Genomic DNA, 21,312 nt, shown 5'->3' with positions numbered 1-21,312 from the left:
ACCTTATAACAGTTTAAAAATGAGAGAGAGTTGAGAGAATAAGTGATAATTTGAGAGTGAGGAGTAATGTTATAATGACTGCACAATGGCTCGATTTATAAGTGTGTACGTAACATAGTACAATAGTTAGTTGTAGAGATTCGTATCTCATTTAAAAGCACTTTAAATCAGTTAACTACACAAAAATTTGCATGTGAGTTGGAATTTGATTAACTGAGATACATTTAGTTTACTAACTCTTACTAGATTTGTTTGGAAATATGGTATAGCATGTTATGTGTAGATTACCAATTCGATTGCTATCAATTTACACCACTTGAAAATATTTTAAGATGACGTATCTTAATGTGTCGGCGAACTATATGAAATGTCCATAACCTATGTGGTTAGAATGAACTTGATTCATAGGTTTGCCAATTCGGTAAAGTTAAAGAGAGAGCACCTTATGGGGCTTACCTCCCAACTAAAATGACAGTTGAACTTGCAACTAGCAGCGTTGACGAACATTGCTTGTGGACTTAGCTTATAAAAGGTTTTAGGACATCGTAAATAATAACATGATCAATGATATATAAATATAACTTTTGTAATGTATTGAACAATGATAAATTGTTTTATATAAACAATTATATTATTCTAAATTTATATGTGAGGGACCAAGTTAAAAATCAAAATTAAAAGTGGGGGATTAAAATACTTCTTTTGTCAAAATAAATCTAGGGGTTAATCACATTTAGACCCCATCCGAAAATGTGAATTACACTCTCCCCTAAAAGTTTTTGAGATTATACTTACACCCTCTTTAAAAATTATTTCTTTACATCTGACACCCTTCTGCTAGGATTTAAACGAAAAATGCTAATACTAACAAAAAAAATGAATTACACAAAATTTTTAATTTGGTCTCTCATTTAATATTTTCATGTATATAATTGTACTTATCAAGAGATAAATGTTATATATTTATGTGTGTGTGTGAAGTAAAATTAACATCAAGTACTAATTATTACATGAGAAAGCTAAATGAGGACTAAAATTTATGTTATTTCTTAGACTGATTTTTTTGTTAAAACCCCAATAAAAGGGGGTTATGTGTAAACGGTGAATTTTTTGTGTTGGTGTAAGTATAGTTTGAAACTTTTTGAGTGGAAAATATAAGTTTTTATTATTAAAAAGGGTTTAAGTATAATTAATTAAAAAAATTATAACAGTAATATGATAAAAGATTAGTGAAAGGACTAGTCTAAAGGTAGTTGAAAAACTAAGTACCATTTTGAAATTGAAATAAAATGTTTGGACTAAAAATGAAATTTTCCCTAAATCATTCCAGTAATGAGTAAACAAATACTGTACGCTAGAATTTAATGATGCTCCTGTCATAAAACCCTCTAAAACCCCTCTCCTCGTCCGCCGCTCTGTCTCAAGTAACTCTACGTTTTCCAGCCACCGCCGCCCGTCGGAAACAAACTTGTTACTGATAATATCCCCTTCTCCATCTTGGTCGGGCGGGTCCTACGAAATGGCACCCCCTTCGAAGAAATCTAAACCCAAACCCAACTCCAAAAACTTTCAAACTCCATCCAAGAAACCTGCGAAAGCCAAAGGAACGCACCTTAACCGCGCCGTTTCTTCGTTGCAAATGCCTGTTCAGGTCGAAGACGATGTGCCAGATTTCCCCCGAGGTTCTCTCTCCCCCTCTCTCTCTAGGTTATACGTACAATTTCTTCTGCTCATGTATTTGAATTTCATGTGTTCACACAACTTTCAGTCAGTCTGTTTTAGTTTTGCAGCACTAATACGTGGTTCAAGTTCAATTCCCTTTGGTGTTGTCATGAGTTTGCCTCTATTTTTTTGATAAATGCACATAACATATCTGTTGTGCAGGAAAAGAAACCTTGTCCTTGCTTGAGTGCTCATCAAATATATCTCAATTTCTTTACTGTTTAAGGGGTCATGATTTTGTATCCTTTTTTATTTTACTCATTTTTAATCCGACATTTTATACCTTATCTTTTCTTTCTTGATACTTTAGGTCGGGGAAGTTTGTTAAGTGGAGAAGAGGAAAATGAGGTAAGGGCATTAGCAGAGAAGGAGTCTAGGGCAGACGAGAGAGTGCTGAAGAAAAGGAAGAAGGAGAAGAGGGCGCAAAATAGGAACCAATCCACAGAGGATGATTTAGGTTCGCTCTTTGGAGATGGAATTATTGGGAAATTGCCAAGGTTTGCCAATAAGATCACTTTAAAGGTATGCATTCGTTCGTCTTTGTTCTTCTTAACCCTGTTACTAAATCCTCTGGGGTTTGCTATCATATGTTGTGATGGTTCCCTATTAATGCAATTAAGAAGAATTGATGAATATTCACTTTCTTTTTTCATAATAAAGTGAGTGGGACCTTGTTGTAATTAATTGGAATTATCATGCGTACATTTAGGTGATTTTGATCACTTGGATATGGTGTGTTTATTCTGTCCAAAATATCCAAATTAGCTTCCTGAACTTGTGAAGATACAAGAACATTTAAAATTCAAAACTTTGTTATTTAATTGTTAAGAAGTCTATTTTGCTTTTCTATCATGGTTTCCTGCAAAGTTGGCTTGTTTTTATTACCTGATAATCACTCTGCAGTGTCTTTTTTTGTTCCTTTGCCCTCTCTAGGATGCTGTCACATATTGGATTCTTAATTTGCTCCAATTTATGAATATGAACTACTTCATAACATTTATTTTGAATCATAAAGGACCTAGGTTATTAATGATTCATCCGGTGCTGTAATTCAATTATCTTGTTTGTAAATTGAAACCTTTTTAGATGTCATGATCAATCATACAAGTAAAATTACTCCATCTGATTATGAGAGCCAGTTAATTACAGACTCATTTTGATTCTTTCATTTGAAACATATAAAGTACGTAGCTGAATCATATAATGGAGTGTACTATTGGAAATGTTAGAATTTGGTGATCACTATCCTCTTTCGTCAATTGTATGTGGGGGCACTAAGTTTACATATATGGGGTTGTGTATAGACGGATACACCCGCATAAATTATTTATTATCCTTCTGTTATCTGGGTGTATGCATGAGTGCATTTTCATTATTAGTTGTTGCTTGCTTACCTTCATCTTCCTAGCACATGAAGTTTTAAGATCCTGGATTTCTTGAAAGTAGCTTTGTGTCACACCCCTAACTAAAGAAAACGCACCACTGGAGAGATATATAACTAGCAAGAAAGAAAGATGAATATTAGTTCACTTGTGTTATCTTTTTTCAACTAGTGTCTGTGCATTTATATGGCAACCCGCCTCATTCGTCATATATCTTATCCTTCTAACCCTGTGTTTGTTTCTGTCTAGTTGTTATTGTTGGTGCCTGGTGGTTTTGCTTAGGCATGAATTTGCTAATATGATTAGCTGCATCACTCGCTGTTGACTCTCAAGATATCTTCTAGGTGCCTGCATGCTTGCAAATATGTGAATCTTTTTTGGGCTTGTGTATGTTACCATTTGTCTCTTGTGGTTGCATGAGCAGCTTACCATTTTTGGCAAAACTATAATGGGATTTGGTGAAGCCTATGTAATTGTGGACAAGGAATGTCTGTCCTTTTGTTTATTTCTTACCTCTTTACTGTGCTAGCCTTCCCTTTCTTCACCTATGATCATAGTTAAAGATTTTATTACAGAACTTGGATTTTTGTAAATAGTACTAAGAATTGTCTTTCTTCCTTCGAGATGTATTTCAGAATGTTTCATCTGGCATGAAGCTATGGGGTGTAATTGCTGAAGTGAACGAGAAAGATATTGTAGTTAGTCTTCCAGGGGGCTTAAGAGGACTAGTTCGCGCATGTGATGCTATTGATCCCATTTTGGATGATGAAGTAAAGGGGGTATTTTATTTTCACTGAATCTCTTTGGTGATTTGATTGGCAATTATCAATTCTATAGAAATGCAATACTTGTTCCTATTTCCATCTTTTCTTCTTGGAGGTCAGCTGATATGGTGATTAAAGATTGTCGCTTTTCTAATTGATTTACATGTGTCCCACATGGCAGGATGTTGATTATAGCTTCCTTTCAAGAATATATCACGAAGGACAGCTTGTGTCTTGCATTGTGTTGCAAGTGGAGGATGATAGAAAAGAAATAGCAAAACGAAAGATATGGCTTTCTTTGCGTCTTTCTTTGTTGCACAAAAGCTTAACATTGGATACTGTTCAAGAAGGAATGGTATGTAGTTTCAAGCGTAACCCGGTAGAACAATTAGTTTGGTTTAAATAAGGTCCTTTTGTTTGGTTTCTGTTCTCCATTGTAACTTATGCATTGAATAGTTTTTGGTTGAAGATAGACTATTTTGGCGCCTTGGAAGTTGCTCCGGCTAAGATCAAGAGAGCCCATCTTTACTTATTCTTTGCTTTTGTGTATCATGGATGTCTTCCGTTGTATGTTAAGAGCTCACAGCTGTTCTGATTATTAGAGTGCTGAAATTATTTTCTATCTCATAACGTTATAGAGATTTAAAAAACTGAGCTATTCGATAGAGGATCTGTACACAATTCTTATTTTTAGAAATGCTTTTGGAAACCTTGTGCCCTCCTGGAATTGCAAATTTCCACAATGTCTTTAGCACTACCCAGACAGCAAGAACTCAGTGGCGAGTTAAAGTGTCAGAATCAAATGATTTTATTTGGGCACAAGATAGGTGTACTCGTGTCATTTGTGTTAATGTAGGAAAGACTGATCTAAGCATACTTCTCCTAATTGAGCTTCTATAATTTTAGGAAGTTAATTTATTTTAAGAATGACAAGTTGAGATTTTTGGTGGGGAGCTTCTTTTGGCTTGTTAAAGCGAGGAAATGCTGCTTGCTAAAAATCTTTTCTACTCTTGCATCTACATGTTCTTTATTTTTCTTTTTCTGTCTATGGAGGTAGTAGTGGCCTTTCTTATTTCTAGTTCATTCATATATTTTCTCTAGATTGTGTGACTATCTGTAAGTTAATACTATTATATGTTTTCTGAGACATACAGGTGCTAAGTGCATATGCCAAAAGCATTGAGGACCATGGTTTTATGCTTCACTTCGGATTGCCTTCCTTTACAGGATTTATGCCGAAACACAGCCAATCTGGTAATTGATAGTCAACCATGATTTTCCAATCGATTACTTAGGTTTTGCTTGAAGATGGAATATTAACCAAAAAAATAGTACTTAGTTGAGATAGCACTTAGTTTGGTTGCCTGTGAGATTTGAAGTGTAGTCTGTGATGAGCAATTTTGAGGGAAGCACTTAATTACCTTGGCAGAAGTTTGTAGATTATGCATCTTCTACTTTATGACATATATTCTCTTACTTTTGTATTGTCATATTAGTCAACTATGAACCGCATCCTACTAAGACACAGCTTCCTAAGTTTCCATGGCAAGATAATTTGAACTGAAAGAGTACTTGACCAATGCGTTATATGTAACTTGTCAACATCCTTATTTTCTGCATCAAGATGATTCCAAAATATTAGAGGTTTCTTTTAAACAGAGAATATTAAAAACAGAATAGACATTCCTGGAATAAAAAATTAGGTATCCAGATGTCTGATTGCTCATTTCCTCTTATTTGTAGAGAAGAGAATCATTGATGTAAGCCTGGGACAGCTTTTACAAGGGGTTGTTAAAAATATAGATAGAGCTCGGAAGGTAGTCTATTTGAGTTCCGACCTTGACATGGTATCAAGATGCGTGGTATGTTCTTTTTTATTGCTGTACTAACTTGTCAACTTCTTTCATTGCTATGGAATGTTCTCCTGTTTCTAATCCACCAGCATTCGTGCAGACCAAGGACCTTAAGGGTATTTCAATAGATCTTCTCGTTCCAGGCATGATGGTTAATGCTCATGTGCAGTCAACCCTTGAAAATGGAATCATTTTATCTTTCCTTGCTTACTTTACTGGAACTGTATGTCCGCATCATTTTTGTTATGGTCAGAATACTAATGAGATGTTCTATTCTTGTATTCCATATGATTTGCCTTTCTTCATTATACAGGTTGATGTATTCAATCTAGATAAAACTTTTCCCTCTTCAAACTGGAAGAATGATTATTCCAAAAATATGAAGGTAATGCCAGTGTTCATTCTGTTTAGATTGTGTAGAAATTGTGTTTTATTACTTGGTCAGTGAGTTTCGAAGAACTTGTGGCATCCAACACAAGCATAATATCTGATCTAGAGTGCTAGGAACAGACATCTACTGAATTTGTCTTCCCATTGTTTTCTGACATTTCCATATCGGAGTTTAATACAACCCACATGTTGCATTGATTGCACCTTCTATGTTCTTGTTGGAGCTCCAAGTACGTGATGATGAGCTTGTATAAACCTGCTTTCTGTTTGGACATTTTTATATCTAACTAATTTTGCATGTTTCTAGTTCCAATGAGTGTTCAGTTGATAATTTCAATCTTCTTTTCTGTTTTCTAGTTCAATGCTCGGATCTTGTTTATTGATCCTTCAAGTAGAGCTGTGGGTTTAACATTGAATCCTCACCTAGTCAGCAATAAGGCCCCGTCTTTGGTGAGTTTGTTTTACCTTGTCTGCCACTATTGCAGCATATTTTGTATTGCTTTTTCAGCTTTTCAACATATCTAAAAATATATTGTTTATTCAAATCTAAGTGAATTATAAGGTTCTTTTTCGTTGGTAGCCCGTCTTCGTGCTTTCTGCTCCATCTGGAGTACTTCTATTAACACCTCTTTCAACGTTCTTGCCATGACGAACACAGAATATGAACAATTCTTTCTTCCTGACATGAACTTATCTATTAAACAGCTTGTTAAGATCGGTGATATCTTTGATCAATCTAAAGTAGTCAGGGTCGATAAGGGATCAGGCCTTCTGCTGGAAATTCCTACTTTACCAGTTCCAACCCCAGCTTATGTCAATGTAAGTTGATTAATTTTGTTTCTTATGTGTGTGGGCATCTGTCTATGAACTTGATCTCTTAGTGCTGATCTTATTGTGAGGATTTCAGGTAGCTGATATTGCTGACAAGGAAGCTGGAAAATTCGATAAGAGTTTCAAGGAAGGAAGCCTTGTCCGTGTCAGGGTACTTGGATATAGACACTTGGAAGGGCTTGCAACTGGTATATTGAAGGTTTTTTTCGTTCCATTGGTGGATAATTCCCTTTTTTGTGCATTCCACAGTTTTGATGTATGCTTACACTGAAGAAAGCATATATATGTCAATTAATCTTGTGCTAGGTGGAAAAAGCTTGCAGAAGATGGGGCAAGTAATCTTGAGAAACAAATTTTCCATTCACTATGTCTCTAGTAAGTTTAGGGGGGGTAATCAAAACCATGTTTTAGTTGAATGAAGATACTAAACAAAAGAAACAAGTTCTAGGTACTTCTTCTATAAGTTTAGAAATCTATATTGAGCGAAGCCAGGAGATATGATGGCTGCTGGAGCAATAATTAGTGATCAACTGATGGCAGATGCTGGTCTTTATGCTCTTTGATATTTGTGTGAACTTTTTGTGATATGCAACATTGGTGTGTCATTCTTATATAATTATATTTGGAACAAATTGGTGTAAAATGTGCTTGACATGTAATTCCTTTCTTTCTTCTGAACAGACTAGCGCCTTTGAAGGTTCAGTTTTCACCCACTCTGATGTAAAGCCAGGAATGGTGGTAAAAGCTAAAGTCATTGCAGTTGATAGTTTTGGTGCTATAGTACAATTTGCAAGTGGTGTGAAAGCGCTATGTCCTCTTCGTCATATGTCAGAATTTGAAATTGCAAAGCCTCGGAAAAAATTTCAGGTTATTGAAATGTTGGTTTTGCATGAGCCTTTTTACATTGCTTATGGTCCATTTGGATTCTTTTCCATAGTTCTAATTGTTATTCGTTTATTGACCTATTGCAGAATGGAGTTGAGTTGGTTTTTCGTGTTCTTGGTTGCAAATCCAAGAGAATCACTGTTACACACAAGAAAACTCTTGTATGCTTTCTCCTGGCTTCGATTTTTGTTGAATTTACTCTCATATTTTCCTTTGTCTATATATTTTAGCTATATCCTGGTCTATATTTTAACATATGAATGCTAACCTTACACTAAACCTATCTGTCCAAGCTATTGATATAAATGTTCCCTTGGGTTTGGATGTGTTAGGTGTCAAAGGAATGTCGAGATGTGTAAAAATTGTAAAATTAAGCTCTGTGTAAAAATTGTAATGTTAAGCTCTGGGTAAGCAGTACTACCTGGGAAGTGGACTTTGTCTAGCACGTGAAGATCTAACATGCAGGCAAATGATATAGTCACCTTATCCTGGAGCCGGAAACTGTTCTAGTGAAACTATTGGTGTTTTAAGTTCAGTCCATTGTCCATATGTGGGATTGAGGAGACTGAAAACAACTTGGCATGAATTGTGAAGTTATGATAATATGTGCTTGGTTTTGGTGAGGTTCTTTAAGCACTAAACATTCGAAGTTATTATGTCCTGTTGGTTCTGTCGATTTATCTGTTCCTGGAGTTTCGGTGAGTTAAGTAGCACTTTATGTTAGATTGTGTGATGTTTTTCTCCTTCTCCCCCACCCTTCACCCCTCACCCCTTCTGTTGCGGGGACTGGGGAGCATCCTATCAGTTTTCACATTTTTTACACATGCCTTTCCTTATTTTTGAACTCATACTTTTTTGCTTCCCTAATGAATTTAATTTCATAATTATCTCAGGTAAAGTCGAAGCTTCAGATTCTTAGTTCTTATGCCGATGCGACTGATGGGCTGGTCACTCATGGGTGGATTACAAAGATTGAGAAGCATGGATGCTTTGTTCGGTTTTACAATGGGGTTCAAGGATTTGCACCCAGGTCAGTCACAGAACACTTAAGAATAATGTCTCGCGGATATTGTAGGCTGATGCTATTTTCTGGAGAAGCATGGATATAGCCGTTCAATAACAAGTCTCTCCTTGTTGCAGATCTGAACTTGGTCTGGGTCCAGGTAGTGACATAGGTTCTGTGTATCATGTTGAACAAGTGGTCAAGTGTAGAGTTGTAAAATGTATACCTGCTTCCCACCGAATCAACCTTAGTTTCAACATAACACCTATAAGGTTTGTTTCTTTTGAACTTGGTGATATTTCCTTCCATTCAGTTAATGTGTAACTGGGTACCTGAGAAACTTTTTTACTGCATAAAGTGGAGGAGATTGTTACCATGCTCCACTCTTCTCAAGTTATACTTTTCTTCAATTCTGTTTATTTTGTATTTTTCCACAAAAATTCACAGTTATATTTTTGTTGCTGTAAAATTTAAAGCTGAATGCTCCCTCAATAGAATGTGAAATTACAAAGTGTGGGTTTTTTAGGTAACATATGGGCATCATTCCTTTGGCTTTAATAGGCATACATATCTTTTTGCTTCGCATTAAAAGTAAAAGTTGGTATTGTCTCCGAAGCCTGCAATATAATGCCAGAAACTTCTGCGCCATACATTTCACAAGTGAAAACTTAAACATCGTAAATTGTTAATACTTTTTCATGCTTTTTTAGTTGGATTTTGTACTGCAGTATGATAATTTGTTTCCTAAATGTGAACAATCTATATCTCTATCTGGGCCACTTCCATAATCAAATGTTATACTTGTCACCTCTTCTATTTCTCATCTGTGTAATGGATCAATTCACTGGAAGAATGTTAATTTTGTTTTACTTACCTTTTCTATAAAATATTTGACAGTACATCAGAGAGTGAGAATGTGAAACCAGGCAGCTTAGTCTCTGGAGTTGTTGAGCGTGTAACACCTCAGACAATAGTAGTGGAAATCAATACCTCAAGTCACATGAAAGGCACTATCTCTCCTGAACATTTGGCAGACCACAATGGTATGTTGACAACATTATTTGTATAGGGTCTCGTGATTTCATTTTGAATTCCTACTGGCCGTCTTCTAGTTATCCCTATGATTCTGCAGGGCCTTATGTATGTGTGCTTGTATTTGAACTTGGCTTTGGATGCAACAGGTCTTGCTGCTTTATTGATGTCTTCCATCAAGCCTGGATATCACTTTGATCAACTATTGGTTCTTGGTAAATTCCAACTTGGTCGGGCTGAGAGTTGCTTTGTTCTCTTATTTTCGTCAAAGAAACTTGTCTATGAACATTTTGTCCACATCCCTTCCTTCCTGATCTTAATAGAAGATGAGAACTGGAAAATGAGGTTTACTCTTACATGGTTAAAAAGCTAGCTATTCAGATGTAGCATGGATGCCATTGCTGTATTAGCCTAAAAGTTCTAGGGAGTGTATGACACACATTTTCTTGTGAATTTCTGCACATGTTTTGCTAACATATGTGGGAGATGCACAACTGACTTTTCCTTTTCGATTAGAAAACAGTTATAGAATTGAGGTCGAATTTCTGATAACCGAGTGTCTCATTCTTGTTATCATACAGATGTTGAAGGAAACAATCTTGTACTTACTGCCAAGTATTCTCTAGTTAAATCAACCGAACAGCTCCCAGCTGATGTTAGCCAAATCCGTTGTCACTCTGTGGTGCATGTAAGAATGCTGCTCATTCTTTTCTTTTTGGTATTTCCTATATAATCCCTAGTCTGCTTGCCTTGTATTGCAATTCTTGGATTTTTCAATCTAATGCTTACTGGTAGCAAAATATACTTTTGTTTAACCTTTTGGAAGCATGAGTTTTGTTAGCCTTTTGTGTTGTCCTTCTCTCATATTGTTTCTTCACCAGGGCTACATATGTAATATAATTGATAGTGGCTGCTTTGTTCGCTTTATTGGACGTTTAACTGGTTTTGCTCCCAAAAACAAGGTATGCATCAAGATTAGTGTATCTTTTCTCTGGTTTATGTGTGTATAACAAAGCAATTGGCTTTATATTTAGTTTGAGTTTCTATGATATTGTTTTGTAGGCTACTGATGACAGAAGATCGGACCTTTCTGAGGTCTTCTATGTTGGACAGTCTGTCCGCAGCAACGTAGTTGATGTATGCCCAACATTTGCACTTAGTTTATACATGGAAAACATTCAGGATATCTTTTAATATTTTCTTTTCAATCTCTCCAGGTTAGTAATGATATGAGTAGAATAACATTATCATTGAAGCAGTCCTTGTGCTCCTCAACCGATGCATCTTTTATTCAGGAGTACTTTCTTTTGGAAGAGAAGGTAACACGTGAAATTCTATTAGTCATTGAACAACTGTGAGAAGAAACATTGTTCCACATTTATGCATAAATCAGCAGAACATCCTAGAAAAGCACCTATTACATGTGTTTGCACACTATTTTATTATTTTGGGTTCAGGCTTGTAGAGTTATTACTGTAATTGTTCAGTTTGCCCTGCTCTGGTTACTTGCATAGTTGTCTAGGCATCTTGAACTACTAATCAAGGAGTCATAGTTTTGGTGCCAGTAATTAATTTGCTTTACCTTCAATCTTTTGGGGATTGGGAAGCAACAAATGGAGGAAATTTTATCTTTTCATGTTGGTGTTTAGGCTGAAATATTACCTGTCATCACCTGGACTCTGTAAACTCTCCTGGGAATCCTATTTGTTCCTGTTCTCTGCAAGGAGTTTTATTCGCTTCAACAAGCTGCTATCTTTAGAGGAACTTTCAATGCTAATTTGTGTTGATATTATGGGCTGACCTTATGCTTTGACCAGATTGCGAGGCTGCAAGTATTGGATTCTGAATTTCCAGGACTGAGTTGGACTGATGGATTTGGTATTGCCAGTATTATCGAAGGAAAAGTACATGAAATTAAGGATTTTGGTGTTGTTATCAGCTTTGAGAAATATAATGATGTCTATGGTTTCATCTCACATTATCAATGTAAGTCATTGTGCTAAAAGCAATAAGAATGAATCTTAGTTACCTTGTCGAAAATTGGATTCAGGATATAAGTTTTTGCAGTGGCTGGAACCAATGTGGAAAGCAACTCCGTCATCCGTGCTGCAGTTCTTGATGTTTCAAAGATTGAACGCCTTGTGGATCTATCTTTAAAACCAGAGTTCATAAATAGATCGAAAGAAGAGAGCTCTATTGTACAAACTCCTAAGAAGGTTTGCCTTGTGTTTTTTACTTGTCACCTGAGAAATTGTTTCTTTTCATATTTATGCTGGCTGTTATGTATCTAGGTTTGTTTGTTCCATTGCTTCCATGTTTTGACTTGTACTATTCTAATTGCAGAAACGCAGAAGGGAAGCCCACAAGGAGTTGGAAGTGAATCAAACAGTAAGTGCCACGGTCGAGATTGTGAAGGAGAATTATTTGGTAAGTTTGGTTCTTTTAACTTTTTGTTAATACTTCACGATGTTCATTCTAATGCTAGACATCCCTCTCTCTTCTTTGCCCCCTTTAAACAGGTTCTTTCACTTCCTGCTTATAATCTTATTATCGGCTATGCATCAGCAACTGATTACAACACCCAGAAATTGCCTCCTACACAATTTACCCATGGACAAAGGTACGTCATTTAAATGCTTTCGAAATGCATTGCTGCTGCTTATGGCTGCATTACTCTCTTGTTCTTTGGATTGGGGAGTCGAATAGCTCTTAGCACTTTAATCAATATATTAAAAGCTGATAACTGCATGACCCTTGGTGTCGTTTGTTTTGTTGTCATAAGGTAATAAATGATTTTGGCTGAAATCAAGCTTAGAATTCATATTGATATTAAGTATTAAAACGCAATCACGCATTTTGAATACCATTGACTGGGCACTCAGCTCAGCAGATTATGTTGTATATGGATTCTCTAATGCCTGTCTGAGATTAACTATTGAACAGTTAATCATGAAACAGTGTAAGTTACTTTAGCCGACATGAAAAGTAGTGCACCAACTAGTCAGTGATTTAATGCATCGTCAATTGTGGCATGTAAAATATAAGGCATCAAATAATTTGGTTGCACTTTTGATCTTTAGTCTAAAAGTTTATGTCTGATTTGAAGTCTCACATTATAGTGTATCAATGAGTTGATTGCCTTCAGCATGGGCATGTACCACTGATCTGGTTCAAGTCCTGTAGTCCTCTTTTTTGTTTAGAAGGCTTTTGGAGCCAATCTTTAAAACTTACTAGCTTGCTTCACTGCAAATATGACATATAACATATCACTTGAAAGGATCTTAGAAGAAAAGATGTACTGAAGCTGTCTTATGCTCCTCTGATTTACATTCTCTATCTCTGTCGAAATATCTGTATATTATCTCTATCTCTCTTTTTTTTTCCGGCTCTTTCTGGCTTGCAGAAGATCCTCCTGTAATGATGTAAAATTCTATGACACTACTGTTTCGATAAGTTATTTTGCTTTTTCGTTGTAGTTTCAAGCTTGGAATTTTCATGTTAGTACTTGTGTCGTTTTGGATGCAGTGTCTCTGCCACTGTAATGGCTCTTCCAACTCCTGCAACCGGTGGGAGGTTGCTGCTGCTGCTCACATCCTTAAGTGATGGTGTGGAGACATCCAGGTCTAAGCGGGCTAAGAAAAACTCTAGCTATAATGTTGGATCTCTCATTCAGGCCGAGGTGGGATCGCTTTGTTACCTGATTGAGACTCATAGTTTTCCAATGCAGATTACTTACTGAATATAGTTATATTTTAGCAGCCTCAGTGGCCTTCACTTCTTTAACTAGAATTTAATGCCTTATTTGATTTTCAGATTACTGAAATAAAGCCTCTTGAAGTCAGAGTGAAATTCGGCTCTGGATTACATGGAAGAATACATGTGACTGAGGTTGAGTCTTTTACCTTGTTAGTTTGTTAGATTGGAAACTGGCATTTGTTCTTGTGTGTATAATCATGCGATTGTTGATTTTGGATGTTTATTCGCAGGCAACTGATGACAATTCTGCTGAGAGTCCTTTTAGTAATTACAGAATTGGGCAAACACTGGCAGCTAGGATTGTTGCAAAGCGTAGTAAACCAGAAAACATTAAAGGAGGTTATGGATGGGAATTATCTGTCAAACCTTCCTTGCTTAAAGGTGAGCATTATCAATTGTATTCATCTGATTTGGAAGTTCTTTTTAAACAGTGGACAAACATAGATAACAATTCTTAAGATTACTCCTCGCTATTCAGCCATTCTAAGCCTGTAATGCCCAGAGTCTTTCTTCTTTTTTTATGAACTTGCTCTTACATTTAAACACATTATTTGTGTTCAGGAGCTTGTATTTTCCTCACTGTTTTGGCCATGCACAATAGCTAGAATTTAAAATATGCAGATGCCAGTACTTATTTTCCTCTTGTAAAGAGACTGACGATCTTCTCAGTTACCACTTAGATGACTTCATTTTTCAGTTTTCCCCTGGCACCATTTTGTCTAGGTGTTAGCTGTTCCCATGAGAATCAAGGTAGATAGAATGTTTTTAGATGCCTTTCATTTGGTTTCTCATTGTAACTGCTTTCGTTACTTCCACAGTTTCTTTCCCCTTCCATTATCTTTAGAGTCCCTCGACATATGTTCGTCTCTAAATGATTCTACAAATGATAACTTATATAAATTTCTTTGTGTATACAGGATCTGGTGAAGATGAATGGTTGTCTTCTGAAGGTTTCAACTATTCATATGGACAACGCATTTCTGGTTTTGTGTATAGGGTTGACACTGAGTGGGCCTGGCTGACTGTATCTCGAGATGTGAATGCTCAGTTGTATATTCTTGACTCTTCATGTGAGCCTCCTGAGCTTGCAGAATTTCAGAAGCGGTTTTATGTGGGCAAAACTCTGACAGGCTATGTAATAAACGTGAATAAGGAGAAGAAGTTACTACGCATCATCTTGCACAAACCAGCAGATGGTTTTGCTGAGATCAAAGAAAATGATACAAACCATCATCTAATGAGCCATATTGTTGAAGGTAGTTTTGTGGGTGGCAGGATTTCTAAAATTCTTCCTGGTGTTGGTGGGTTGATGGTCCAAATTGATCCGCACCATTATGGTAAGGTTCATTTTACTGAATTGAAGGATTCGTGGGTCTCCAACCCACTTACGGGTTATCAGGAAGAGCAGTTTGTGAAATGTAAAGTTCTGGAGATTAATCGTGCTGTTAAGAGCACAGTTCATGTTGACTTATCTCTACGATCAGCTCCAGATGGTTCACATGACCTAATTTCCGCTGACAGTGGCGTGTAAGTGTAGATATTTTCTGATGTGGAATTGTAGCTTAACTTTCCTTAACAGCAATTTTCCTATGATCAATGCTTGCTGTTAGACACATAGGTTTCTACCTCCTGTTTGTATTGCGATCTCTATTCAATCTACTGCAGACAGGGGAAGTAACGAATAGTATGAAATATCTGTATTTTGTTTTCTGATGACTAGAGGGAAACATAAGGGGTTTTTGTCTTTTAATGAGTAGAGGGAAACACAACGGTGGAAGTAGAATGCAGGTTATCAAGTATAAGATATTTATCTTTTATGCTGTCTTCCCTCTCTACAGTATACCCAACTCGTATAAGATTTATTCACTGATAACAAAATTATCCACACCATAATGGATTTAGCAATTTAAGCATCCCTCAGCAGTGTATCTGCATAGCATCTGCTTAGTGAGATTGGTGCTGCATGCTAATTCACATTTATTATCTCAGGATTCTTTTTGTTGCTTTATTTCTTGGGGTCAAAGTGGCATTTCTTGTTCGATTTTATTTCCCATGCCTCAAAATCCTGAAGTTGAATTTGATGCTTCTATTTATGATATGTGGTGTTAATTAGTTGAATGGTTTATCAGGTGTTGTACACTCATAATGGTTTATTGTCAATGTAGATTATAGGTTTCCATGGTTTTTTGAATGAAGAATTGATTTCCACATTTCCCATACAACCGTACGAATATAATTTCAACTGATTTCTAAACTCTTATAATTTGCAGGCATACTTCTATTAAACGTCTGGACAAAATAACCGATCTGCATCCTGATATGGTTGTAAGGGTAATGTACCAAATATTTTGCCCAGGATGTTCTTTTGTAACTTAACAAAGTGCTAATATTATATGCCCTGGAAATATTGTTTTTGTGTAACTAGTATGGTTAGAAAAGAAATTCAGTCACTCTAATAACTTGCAGAGTTTACATGTTTTGCTGATAAAAATACAACTACTCTAGTGTAAGTTTATCAATGTCTCTTTAGGATTCAGTTTCTTGTGTAAAGTATGCTTTTGTGATCTCACATGGGCTGCTGCAGGGTTATGTTAAAAACATCTCTTCAAAAGGATGTTTTATTATGCTTTCACGGAAGATGGATGCCAAAATTCTCCTTTGTAATTTGTCAGACAGTTTTGTTGAGAATCCAGAAAATGAGTTTCCCGTCGGCAAGCTTGTGATTGGCAAGTAAGTATACTTAAAGACAGATTATGTGAATGTCATTAAGCAATACTGACACGCTGAATGCAGGGTGCTCTCAGTGGAGCCGTTGTCTAAGCGTGTTGAAGTAACGCTTAAGACTTCAAGTGAAAGCAGCAAGCTGAAGTCAGACTCTACTCACTTAAATCAAATTGTTGTTGGAGATATTGTTTCTGGAAAAATCAAGCGTGTCGAGTCTTATGGCTTGTTTATAGCTATTGATCACACTAATGTGGTGAGTAGATTTCTTTTGATTTCTTAATTCTAACTTGTAAACCTCATCATGTGATTTTAATTGTTATGTTTGAAGATGTAGTTCAACTATTCTTGTTACTTTTGTGCAAGTGCTTATCTTGTGATAATGCTCAACGTGAAATTTGTGGTTGTCCCATATGCATACACATCTGCTGTTCTATAACCTAACCGCTTCACCTTCAGTTTACCTTTTTGTTGTGTTCATTTATGGTTTTCATGATTCTGCTATTTACGTTTAGCATGCATAAAACAGCTTTAGATGGATGTTTAATGTTTTCATACTCACTTATCCATGTACCTAGGGGCTGTTTCTCTGTAAGTTTATAGTGACTTGCATTCAAAACTATAACTCATGCTTACGATGTTTCACTTTGCGTAGGTTGGGTTATGCCATGTTTCAGAGCTGTCTGATGATCATATAGACGATCTACAGACAGCATTTAAAGCGAAGGCAAAAGTTTTGAAGGTAGTCACCATTTACTAAGATAATATAGCCCTACTTCATGTCAAGAAAGGGAAGACAATGGAAGGGCGTCTTTACTTTATTTATTTTTTGTTGGAGGGGGTGGGTGTGAAAGACAAGCAAAATACAATTGTTGCTTCAAACAGTGGTGCAACTTCCTGAAGTTTATTGTTGTGGTCCAACTTCAGGTTCTGGTACAACATATTTTCTTCACTCCTTGTCTTCAAATTGTGTCTTTCAGGTGGATAAAGATAGAAATCGAGTTTCTCTTGGGATGAAGTCGTCATATATCAAAGATGAAGGAGTATTGCGTACACATTCGTCACATAGCCTTGATTTTTCCATTGATGCCAATGATTCTGTTGTGTTAGCTGACCCAATGATACGACAGAGCAACTCAGTTTGTATGAAGAGCATAAATAATGAGCCTGACAGTGATTATCATCCTATACTAGCAGATACAAAATCTAGGGCTCTCGTGCCACCTCTTGAGGTTCCACTTGATGAGGTAGAAAACTTAGATATTGAAGGTGATGTGGGTCCAGATATAATAAATGTTACTGAAGCCGATACCATTGAAGATAAAAACAAAAGGAGGGCGAAAAAGAAAGCTAGAGAAGAGAGGTAACTGCACTGTGCAAGAATCATTTTGCTTTGATTTAGGAACTACAATTATTGGCTCTTTCACTTTGTTATGTATATCAGTTTCCTTGTAGCATCGCAATGTAATTTGTTAATGCCTCTGTACAGGGAGCAAGAAATAAGGACTGCTGAGGAGAGGCTGCTGGGGAAAGACATCCCAAAGAATGCCGACTTATTCGAAGTTCCCCAAATAGTAGCTTCATATGGATAAAATACATGGCATTTATGCTCTCCTTGGCTGACGTAGAGAAGGCACGGACCGTTGCTGAAAGGTGCAAATGCAGTTAGTTTTTTATTGTTTGCTGTTTCATCTATAACCCTCAATTTTTTGTTGAGCCATATAAGTTTTCTATGCTTGAATTATGATTTGCCCGATTGATTAATATTGGAAAGGCCACTAAACTATGATGTCAGAGTTGCATGTTTGAAAGGAAACCTGCATAAAATAGTGTTCTTATTCCATAAGCAGACCCAAGTCATCTCATTTGGGTTCATTATCAAGGCAAACTCCTAGATTTTGTTCATATGTGATATTAAATTTGAAGTTTGGTGGATCCTGAATGGCTTGGATTAAATTGGTGGATCCTGAATATGCTTGGATTAAGTTGGTGGAGGTGGTTCTTGACAAGGAGGAAAACATGATTATGGAGTAACGCTTGTTATGGAACATGTTGTTCCTCAAGGACACTTGTAAAGCTGCAAGGCAAAATAAGTCAGGTAAGACTAGGCCTTATGGACTTGAGCTAGTATAAGAACAAAGTTTCACTTCTTGCTGCTTGGTGGGCACAAAGAGTTGCTCTTGTTAATAGTGTGGTTTCAATCACAGGGAAGTTGTTAGTGATGTAGTGGTCACAGGTGGAAGTGGATATTCCTCAAGGCACATGTGAGAGAAAAGCCCACAGTGGAAAACTAAGGGTAAAAGAGTCTCTTTATACACCTGAATACTATGAAGAACCTTGTCTGGGTTCCTCTTCATGGTATACTTCAGGGCTTGATGACCGTTGATAGATACTATGAAGAACCTTGATACTGTTGAATCTTGTTTCATGTTTATTTGCATGTTGTGGACAATACAACACTTCAGAGCCTCTTCTTGTAGGCTGATTTAATTCGTTTATGTAGAAAAAAATCAATGGGATATTGATCTTTGACATTACTGCATTAAACTAGAAGTACTTGATGTATGGGTTTGGCCAACTATTTTAGTAGGGATGTGAATGCTGGTGATTGTTTTAGATTTTTCAGGCGGCATGTTTGAGAAGCAGCATTGAGTATGTCCTTTCTGTTTTGGTTTTTCGCCTTAGCTATGTATAAATGCTAAGAAAGCTGTGATGAAGTTCAAGCCTCAGTGCCTCAATTGTTGATTTCAAACTTGCCATGCTCAGGATTAGAATGAGCCTCTTCTGTGGAGAATATCTCGAGCATGGATACCTCACTTATTGTTTATTATTTCATTTTTGAACCATGGACAGCATAATTGTATTGACCAAATATCAGCGGTAGCATTTCTATGTTTGCCATCCTTCCTAGCTTATTATAATGATTTTCTCACTTTTGTAGTAAGGACATTTATCATCTCCCTCTTTCTCTCAAATAACACCACTTTATCTTGTCCTATTAGGGCATTGAGAACGATAAATATTCGAGAAGAGTCTGAGAAGCTGAATATGTGGGTTGCTTACTTCAACTTGGAGAATGAATATGGCAATCCTCCCGAGGTACTAAGAAATCCAACCAAAAACATTTCTCATTTTTGTAGAGTTTGGCTATTCTTTTCACTACTTTTGAGAAAAGGAGATTTAATATTTTTCAATTTAAATACCATTTTTACAAGAAAATCGTTCAATTTCCTTTTCAGGAGGCTGTAACAAAAGTATTCCAAAGAGCATTGCAGTATTGTGATCCCAAAAAGGTGCATCTTGCCCTTTTGGGAATGTATGAGAGAACTGAACAACATATATTGGCTGATGAGCTTCTTGACAAAATGACTAGAAAGTTCAAACATTCATGCAAGGTGCAAAAATTCTTTATATAACTTTCCATTTTGTTTCTGTAGCTTGGCTACCCCCTGCAGCCATTGCTGATTATAATCTTTCTGGCATCCAGGTCTGGCTGAGAAGGATCCAGTTTCTTTTGAAACAAAACAGTGATGGAGTTCAGTCTGTTGTAAATCGTGCTCTGCTCAGCCTCCCCCGACATAAGCATATAAAGTTTATTTCACAAACTGCCATCCTTGAGTTCAAGTGTGGAGTTCCGGATAGGGGAAGATCCATGTTTGAGGGAATGCTTAGGGAGTATCCCAAGAGGACAGATTTGTGGAGCATCTATTTAGATCAGGTAAAACTTGAACTCATCTCTTCTGTTAAGTAAAAAATAGAAATAGGCATGAGGAGAAAAAGAAAGATGAAATTTCAACTCTTCCATCACATTCACTCAACCTGATCACTCACTCAAGGGAGCAAAATTAGTATATACATATATATATGTATATGTATGTGTGTGTATATACTATTTTTATCTATCTTTGCATGTAGCAATCTGTATAACTTGTGTTGTAATTAACAGGAGATCCGGCTTGGTGATGTGGATTTGATCCGTGGATTATTTGAGAGGGCAATAAGTTTGAGCCTTCCCCCAAAGAAGATGAAGGTGATTATGCTAGTTTTAGCCATATAATTGGTTAAACCTTTTTCATGTACTTGTTGCTATTCCAACCCCTGTAGACTCTAAATATTACAATATTTTGATGTTGTTTTGTAGTTCCTATTTAAGAAGTATCTCGAGTACGAAAAGTCCGTTGGTGAAGAAGAGCGAATTGAGTCTGTGAAGAAAAAGGCAATGGAATATGTTGAGAATACCCTTGCTTGATATCTAATTGTTTCATAAGCGATACTTGCATAAAACTGGATCAGGGTTGGTCTCCGCTTTCAGAAGGGGTGAGGAGGACATGTATGCCCTCAGAAGCTAGTGTTGCACGCTGCAGGAGTTGGGTTGGCAACATTGGTTGATCATAGCGACTAGCAGAGGTGTCCTGATATCATTGCTGTTGAGAGGCTACCTCAGATCATCACAAGTAGCACGTTGGATGATGGAGTGGAATGTGCTTGTTCTGTTTTGGGTTTAGAGGCGCAGTTTTGTAGATCGTTATGTAAATGGGGAGAGAAGTTGATGCGAGTAAATTGGTGGAGTGTTGAGAAGCAGTTTTGACTGGGCTTTTAATATTTATGGCAAGTAGCTTTTTTTTTGGTATACCTGTTTGGATTTGGAGGGTAGAAGATGGATGGCTTTGTACTGTGAAAGTATGGCGTAGTTGGTCAACATTATACTCTATAAACTACGTGTCACCTTTAATCTGGAAGGGTTGGCGTGGGGCGAGGGTAGAACATGGCTGCTGTATTGAGATTGTATTGTCCACTGTGACTGCTGAATTCTATGCCAAAATTGTAGTTAAAAGATGTGTTGCCTGTTGGTGTTGTGTGTTGGAGCGTAAAAGTGAGACTAAATAGTATCAGCGAATACACAGTGACACTCACATCAAAGAAAACATCCCAAACTGCCTTACGCTCAGTTTAATGCTTAAAATGAATGTCGC

At 36.7% G+C, this 21,312-nt stretch overlaps 1 protein-coding gene across 1 annotated transcript; it reads left to right on the top strand.

Moving 5' to 3' along the window:
- On the top strand, nucleotides 1,367-21,175 carry LOC105162469 (rRNA biogenesis protein RRP5). Its single transcript, XM_011080491.2, is given in 41 exon segments — nucleotides 1,367-1,682; nucleotides 2,033-2,244; nucleotides 3,740-3,883; nucleotides 4,050-4,223; nucleotides 5,023-5,122; nucleotides 5,612-5,730; nucleotides 5,822-5,944; nucleotides 6,035-6,106; nucleotides 6,469-6,561; nucleotides 6,817-6,930; nucleotides 7,019-7,141; nucleotides 7,624-7,809; nucleotides 7,914-7,988; nucleotides 8,721-8,857; nucleotides 8,968-9,102; nucleotides 9,728-9,873; nucleotides 10,012-10,077; nucleotides 10,444-10,550; nucleotides 10,744-10,824; nucleotides 10,925-10,999; nucleotides 11,080-11,181; nucleotides 11,680-11,848; nucleotides 11,930-12,078; nucleotides 12,206-12,289; nucleotides 12,382-12,482; nucleotides 13,388-13,541; nucleotides 13,676-13,750; nucleotides 13,849-13,999; nucleotides 14,536-15,145; nucleotides 15,889-15,949; nucleotides 16,203-16,348; nucleotides 16,412-16,595; nucleotides 16,995-17,081; nucleotides 17,320-17,702; nucleotides 17,829-17,890; nucleotides 17,893-17,992; nucleotides 19,342-19,438; nucleotides 19,579-19,734; nucleotides 19,827-20,057; nucleotides 20,286-20,369; nucleotides 20,481-21,175. Coding segments are annotated over 41 exon segments (5,739 nt in total). The 5' UTR covers nucleotides 1,367-1,519; the 3' UTR covers nucleotides 20,589-21,175.

This window comes from Sesamum indicum, linkage group LG5 (genome assembly GCF_000512975.1).
Source record: "Sesamum indicum cultivar Zhongzhi No. 13 linkage group LG5, S_indicum_v1.0, whole genome shotgun sequence".
Taxonomy (NCBI): domain Eukaryota; kingdom Viridiplantae; phylum Streptophyta; class Magnoliopsida; order Lamiales; family Pedaliaceae; genus Sesamum; species Sesamum indicum.
Note: the sequence above shows the minus strand (reverse complement) of the source record. Positions and strands in the feature narration are given on the sequence as shown.